The sequence below is a fragment of the Hemiscyllium ocellatum genome, chromosome 50 (assembly GCF_020745735.1).
Source record: "Hemiscyllium ocellatum isolate sHemOce1 chromosome 50, sHemOce1.pat.X.cur, whole genome shotgun sequence".
NCBI classification, from domain to species: domain Eukaryota; kingdom Metazoa; phylum Chordata; class Chondrichthyes; order Orectolobiformes; family Hemiscylliidae; genus Hemiscyllium; species Hemiscyllium ocellatum.
Window position 1 is genome coordinate 1451861 of NC_083450.1, and position 7771 is coordinate 1459631.

The window sequence follows — 7771 nt, forward strand, 5'->3', positions numbered from 1 at the left end:
ACCATCCATTGCTGGCTGTGCCCCTTATCTTAATTGTTTTGGATTGCCTTTGATCTATATTTCCCGAGGAGCTACAGTTACTTTAACACTCAGGATCGTGAAGAGAAAAATCAAGTCAGTCTCCTGCACTCTAACTGGACACTGGATGAAGATGGGTTGAGGACCCAACAGTCAAAACTTACCAACACACTGTCTTGATTCACACATTTGGATCACTACCCAGGGAGGAAGTTCAATGTTGAAGAAACTTTTCCAATGAGGCAGTTGTGTCACTTTAAGAAACTAGAGAACCAGAGATTAGTGAGGTCTTCAAAAGTACAAGGGTTTTGTTGTGGTTCTGCTCGCCGAGCTGGAAGTTTTTGCTGCAAACGTTTTGTTCCCTGGCTAGGGAACATCATCAGTGCTGTTGGAGCCTCGTGTGAAGCGCTTCACACGAGGCTCCAACAGCACTGATGATGTTCCCTAGCCAGGGAACGAAACGTTGGCAGCAAAAACTTCCAGCTCGGCGAGCAGAACCACAACAACGGACACCCGAGCTACAAATCTTCAATCAGATTTTATACAAGGGTTTTCAACAGAGTATATGGGGGAAAACAAGCAGAAGACCCAGAAACCAAAGGACACAAGTTTAAAAGTGAAAGGGGAGATGATTTTCATGCGATCAGTTGTTGTAATCTGCCTGGACGAGCAGATTTACAAATAATATTTTAAAGGAAATTTAATAAATCCTTAAAATGGTAGGTTTGTAGGGCTTGGGGAGAGTACGACAAATCAAACAATTCTTTTTAACAACTAGTATAGGAGTGATGAGCTAAATGGATGCTTTCTGTTTGGAATTATTTAACATGATAGAGATAATTGAAATTGCAAGGCAAACAAATTTATTTTCTTGATCAGTTGCCATATTTAAAGCAGCACATGACCAAAGTCTTGCCTTGTTGGAACATTCCAGCGGTGTTTAATATGACAGTGACTCCTGTCTGAATCAGTCCTTTTGTCCTGGGGCCTGCATAACCTCCTCAGAGCCCCTCAGTCTTTTGAAAGTGCTTCCAGTTTGACTGCCACATTTGGGTCATGTTTGGACCCTCCCAGACAGGCCGGGCTCCTGTCGAAGTGAGGCTCAGCTCCCCACTGCCGGGGTGTCTTGGCCTGGACTGAAAGGGCGTGGATCCTGGTTGCCAGCTCCTCCTTCAGAATGTCATTGACCATCCGGTGTCTCTGGAGCAAAGGTATCCCTTCAAATCTCTCACTCACCACCACCACCTTAAAGTGGGTCTCTGAGCCAGGAGGCACCGCATGCATGTAGCTCTCATTGATGACCTGCAAGTGTGTGGGTGTCAGTCTCTGCTCCAGCTTTAGGTGAATGGCACTCATCACTGGCCCATCCATGGCATGAGTTGCCGAGGTCATTATCACTGCTCTTGAGCTAAGGACTGGCACAGATCGGAGCAGCTTCAGCAGGGTGCTCATCCAGGCTGCTGTTATCACCTGCCAACTGAAGTAGTAAGGCTGGTTAGTGATCCCAGGGAAATGATTGAGATTAGAGGAAGAGGTGAACATTCATATTCCTCACAGCCTCCTTGAGATTACTGAATCACCACAATAGATTAGGTAGTATCCAAGAAAGAGAAGTTAAATAAACTCCCCGCCATCCTTTTTCAAAGACATTAAATTTGGGGTAGGCAATACTGTAAATGCCGACTGTGAAAGAGGAGAAATTCTTGGACACACCACTAAGTGCAAAGATATGTTAGGTATTTTAAATGTGAATCACTCAACATTTCTGCTATTACAAGAAAGTGTGCACCAGGAAAGGGCGGGAGTCGTGCTGTCAGCTACTCAATAAATATGAAAGGGCACTGAAATGATGCACTATGCAGGGAGAGGGAGAACAATTGTTGGAGTAGCAAGAAACAGACTCTCCGACACTGCCCACTCCTTTGGCGCCGACCCTCCGACAGTGCGGCGCTCCCTCAGCGCTGACCCTCCGACAGTGCGGCGCTCCCTCAGCGCTGACCCTCCGACAGTGCGGCGCTCCCTCAGCGCTGACCCTCCGACAGTGCGGCGCTCCCTCAGCGCTGACCCTCCGACAGTGCGGCGCTCCCTCAGCGCTGACCCTCCGACAGTGCGGCGCTCCCTCAGCGCTGACCCCCCGACAGTGCGGCGCTCCCTCAGCGCTGACCCCCCGACAGTGCGGCGCTCCCTCAGCGCTGACCCCCCGACAGTGCGGCGCTCCCTCAGCGCTGACCCTCCGACAGTGCGGCGCTCCCTCAGCGCTGACCCGATAGTGCCCACTCCCTCAGCGCTGACCCTCCGACAGTGCGGCGCTCCCTCAGCGCTGACCCTCCGACAGTGCGGCGCTCCCTCAGCGCTGACCCTCCGACAGTGCGGCGCTCCCTCAGCGCTGACCCTCCGACAGTGCGGCGCTCCCTCAGCGCTGACCCTCCGACAGTGCGGCGCTCCCTCAGCGCTGACCCTCCGACAGTGCGGCGCTCCCTCAGCGCTGACCCTCCGACAGTGCGGCGCTCCCTCAGCGCTGACCCTCCGACAGTGCGGCGCTCCCTCAGCGCTGACCCCCCGACAGTGCGGCGCTCCCTCAGCGCTGACCCTCCGACAGTGCGGCGCTCCCTCAGCGCTGACCCGATAGTGCCCACTCCCTCAGCGCTGACCCTCCGACAGTGCGGCGCTCCCTCAGCGCTGACCCTCCGACAGTGCGGCGCTCCCTCAGCGCTGACCCTCCGACAGTGCGGCGCTCCCTCAGCGCTGACCCTCCGACAGTGCGGCGCTCCCTCAGCGCTGACCCTCCGACAGTGCGGCGCTCCCTCAGCGCTGACCCGATAGTGCCCACTCCCTCAGCGCTGACCCTCCGACAGTGCGGCGCTCCCTCAGCGCTGACCCCCCGACAGTGCGGCGCTCCCTCAGCGCTGACCCCCCGACAGTGCGGCGCTCCCTCAGCGCTGACCCCCCGACAGTGCGGCGCTCCCTCAGCGCTGACCCCCCGACAGTGCGGCGCTCCCTCAGCGCTGACCCCCCGACAGTGCGGCGCTCCCTCAGCGCTGACCCCCCGACAGTGCGGCGCTCCCTCAGCGCTGACCCCCCGACAGTGCGGCGCTCCCTCAGCGCTGACCCCCCGACAGTGCGGCGCTCCCTCAGCGCTGACCCGATAGTGCCCACTCCCTCAGCGCTGACCCTCCGACAGTGCGGCGCTCCCTCAGCGCTGACCCCCCGACAGTGCGGCGCTCCCTCAGCGCTGACCCCCCGACAGTGCGGCGCTCCCTCAGCGCTGACCCCCCGACAGTGCGGCGCTCCCTCAGCGCTGACCCCCCGACAGTGCGGCGCTCCCTCAGCGCTGACCCCCCGACAGTGCGGCGCTCCCTCAGCGCTGACCCCCCGACAGTGCGGCGCTCCCTCAGCGCTGACCCCCCGACAGTGCGGCGCTCCCTCAGCGCTGACCCCCCGACAGTGCGGCGCTCCCTCAGCGCTGACCCCCCGACAGTGCGGCGCTCCCTCAGCGCTGACCCCCCGACAGTGCGGCGCTCCCTCAGCGCTGACCCCCCGACAGTGCGGCGCTCCCTCAGCGCTGACCCCCCGACAGTGCGGCGCTCCCTCAGCGCTGACCCCCCGACAGTGCGGCGCTCCCTCAGCGCTGACCCCCCGACAGTGCGGCGCTCCCTCAGCGCTGACCCCCCGACAGTGCGGCGCTCCCTCAGCGCTGACCCCCCGACAGTGCGGCGCTCCCTCAGCGCTGACCCCCCGACAGTGCGGCGCTCCCTCAGCGCTGACCCCCCGACAGTGCGGCGCTCCCTCAGCGCTGTCCCCCCGACAGTGCGGCGCTCCCTCAGCGCTGTCCCCCCGACAGTGCGGCGCTCCCTCAGCGCTGACCCCCCGACAGTGCGGCGCTCCCTCAGCGCTGACCCGATAGTGCCCACTCCCTCAGCACTGACCCCCCCGACAGTGCGGCGCTCCCTCAGCGCTGACCCTCCGACAGTGCGGCACTCCCTCAGCACTGACCCTCCGACAGTGCGGCACTCCCTCAGCACTGACCCTCCGACAGTGCGGCACTCCCTCAGCACTGACCCTCCGACAGTGCGGCACTCCCTCAGCACTGACCCTCCGACAGTGCGGCACTCCCTCAGCACTGACCCTCCGACAGTGCGGCACTCCCTCAGCACTGACCCTCCGACAGTGCGGCACTCCCTCAGCACTGACCCTCCGACAGTGCGGCACTCCCTCAGCACTGACCCTCCGACAGTGCGGCGCTCCCTCAGCACTGACCCTCCGACAGTGCGGCGCTCCCTCAGCACTGACCCTCCGACAGTGCGGCGCTCCCTCAGCACTGACCCTCCGACAGTGCGGCGCTCCCTCAGCACTGACCCTCCGACAGTGCGGCGCTCCCTCAGCACTGACCCTCCGACAGTGCGGCGCTCCCTCAGCACTGACCCTCCGACAGTGCGGCGCTCCCTCAGCACTGACCCTCCGACAGTGCGGCGCTCCCTCAGCACTGACCCTCCGACAGTGCGGCGCTCCCTCAGCACTGACCCTCCGACAGTGCGGCGCTCCCTCAGCACTGACCCTCCGACAGTGCGGCGCTCCCTCAGCACTGACCCTCCGACAGTGCGGCACTCTTTGTCCTACCTCGGCGAATCGTTAGGAAGGATCCGGTGAACGGGTGAAAATCCAATGACGGAGCGGCCGGTGAAGGGGCTCGGGCTGTGGGTCCGCCTCAGGCTCAGGCCTGGGCCCTCTCTCTGACGCGCGAGACCGGGCAACTGTCAACCAACGGCTCCGGCCCGCGTTCGGCCAGCGCGCCTGCGCAGATGGGCGCGTGGCTCGGCGGGAGTTGTTGTCCCAGTGGGTGGTGTGTCAGAGCGCATGCGCACTCCTTCCTGCCACGGCTGTCAACTCACTGCGCAGGCGTGAAGGCGGGAAAGCGGGCGTCCAAATGAAAGCCGAGGGTGTCCGTTAAAGTCAATGAGGTAAAAACAATGACCGCAGAGTGATTGGGAAATGCCAGTGTTGGAATTAAACATCACACAACACCAGGTTATAGTCCAACAGGTTCAATTGGAAGCACACTAGCTTCCATCTGTTAGAATACAATGATAGTTTCACTCCTTTCATGTGTAAATCACAAAACGTTTCTTAAAAATGTTGCATTCTCAGGTTAACTGTTAACAATATGTGGTAGCTAGACAATATGTTGAAGGTGTTGGCCCCCTGTGCTCTCTGTCTTAAACAAAGGCCAAACCTCGAACAGATCATTGTTCGTAGCAAGCTGCCTGGCTCTCAGGACAACTCCATACAACCCTGTCACGGTGGACGCTGCAGGACGTGTCAGAGTGTGGACATGGATACCACTATTACACGTGGGAACACCTCCCACCTTGTACATGGCAGGTACTCATGTGACTCAGCCAACGTTGTCTATCTTACACGCTACAGGCAAGGATGCCCGGAGGCATGGTACATTGGGGAAACCGAGCACCGGATGAATGGGCACCGCACAACAATCAACAGACAGGAGGGTTCCCTCCCAGTTGGGGAACACTTCAGTGGTCCAAGACACTCAGCCTTGGACCTTCGGGTGACCGTCCTCCAAGGTGGGTTTCGGGACAGGCAGCAGAGGAAAGTGGCAGAGTAGAGGCTGATAGCTAAGTTCGGTACCCATAGGGAGGGCCTCAGGTTCATGTCACATTACAGGTGATCACCATTGCACTACACACACACACACACACACACACACACACTCCTATATACACACACACACAAATATTCCTACACACACACACTCTCACATACACACAGACACAGATACACACAGACACCCACACACACTCTTATAGACATACATACTCCCACACTCACACATGCACCCCCTCACAGACTTAAGACACTCTTCACTCACTACACACACACACACACTTTCTCACACTCACAACCCCCAACCCAGACAGACAGACAGACGCACACACACAGACAAGGACCGACATGCACACACATATATTTTGTGGGGTGAATTTGTACTTGCAGAGTTACATTGTACTTTGCTCAAAAACTGCATGCATTCATGTAGAACTCTGAGCTCAAAAACTGCATGAATTTATGTAAAACTCCGTTATGTCACTTTTTAGATTAGAATCAATCTAAACATCATGGCATAGACAGAGAACACAGGGGGCCAACACCTTCAACATATTGTCTAACTATCACCAATGTTAACAGCTAACCCGAGAATGCAATTTTTAAAAAAAAAGGTTTTGTGATTTACACATGAAAGAAGTGAAACTATCACTGTATTCGAACAGATGAAAGACTTAACAAACAATTTTTCAATGTATAATTTCAGTTACTGTGGTTCTGTTCGCCGAGCTGGAAGTTTTTGCTGCAAACGTTTCGTTCCCTGGCTAGGGAACATCATCAGTGCTATTGGAGCCTCCTGTGAAGCGCTGCTGTGATGTTTCTTCCGGTATTTATAGTGGTTTGTTCTTGCCGCTTCCGGGTGTCAGTTTCAGCTATAGTAGTTTGTATGTGGGGTCCAGGTCGATGTGTCTGTTGATGGATGTTCTTGCCGCTTTCGGGTGTCAGTTTCAGCTGTAGTGGTTTGTATATGGGGTCCAGGTCCATGTGTCTGTTAATGGAGTTTGTGGATGAATGCCATGCCTCTAGGAATTCCCTGGCTGTTCTCTGTCTGGCTTGTCCTATGATGGTAGTGTTTTCCCAGTCAAATTCCTAGCAGCACTAGAATGCACACTCAGGAACAATGGACTGACAGAAGAGACACAACAAACAGTGAGACAAACGGTCGTACCTATGATGATAAGAAAACGACATACACATAACCTCAACACCAAGGAGAGGGAAGCACTGAAAGCACTAAAAAATGACAAGAACATAATCATACTACCGGCAGATAAAGGCAGAATGACGGTCATCTTAGATAAATCAGACTACATCAATAAAGCACAACAACTACTTGCAGACACCAACACCTACCAAATGAAGGATTCCGACCCCACTCCACAACTCACCAATAGAATAATCAACACACTAAGGAATCTACAAAAAAACGGACAGATAACCAAAGCGGACCAGCAAAGAATGAAACCTGAAAGCAACAACACCCCCAGATTCTACGGACTACCCAAAGTACACAAACCAGACATCCCACTCAGACCCATAGTATCACTACCAGGGACACCAGCATACAAACTGGCCAAAGAACTACAACAAAAACTGAAACACCCAGTCAGCGGATCCAAACACTCCATACAATCAACACAGGAATTCTTGGACATCATCAGGAATACACACATAGACAAAGAAGAAACCATGGTATCATTCGACGTGACGGCACTGTTCACATCGATTGACAAAACCCTAGCCAGAGAAACAATAGCCAACCTACTGGACATACATAACAGAACACAGGAGGCCGAACCTATCAACAAGGACGGCATACTTAAACTACTAGACCTGTGCCTCACCACACACTTTACATTCAACAATCAGATATACGAACAAATCAACGGAACACCCATGGGATCACCAATCTCGGGACTCATAGCAGAGGCAGTTATGCAAAGGTTAGAACATACAGCCCTACCACAAATCCAACCCAAACTCTGGATCAGATACGTCGATGACACCTTTGTAATCATCAAAAACACAGAAATAGAAAAAACACACCGAATCATCAACGCCACACTCACAGGAATACGATTCACGAGAGAAGAGGAAAAGGATAGCCAACTCCCATTCCTAGACGTGTTAG

The 7771-nt window shown here is 55.2% G+C and overlaps 1 protein-coding gene across 1 annotated transcript; it reads right to left on the minus strand.

Moving 5' to 3' along the window:
• Positions 1 to 858: 858 nt before the first annotated feature.
• Positions 859 to 4806, minus strand: bola1 (bolA family member 1). The gene is made up of 2 exons (XM_060820694.1): positions 4636 to 4806; positions 859 to 1495 (listed from the first exon to the last, which is right to left on the minus strand). The coding sequence occupies exon 2, from the start codon at positions 1468 to 1470 to the stop codon at positions 1030 to 1032; it is 441 nt and encodes a 146-aa protein (XP_060676677.1). The 5' UTR covers positions 1471 to 1495; positions 4636 to 4806; the 3' UTR covers positions 859 to 1029.
• Positions 4807 to 7771: the final 2965 nt, after the last annotated feature.

Bases quoted from the DNA above. Each gene is read 5' to 3' on its own strand.
- bola1 (XM_060820694.1), bottom strand. From the start codon at position 1,470: ATGAGCACCCTGCTGAAGCTGCTCCGATCTGTGCCAGTCCTTAGCTCA.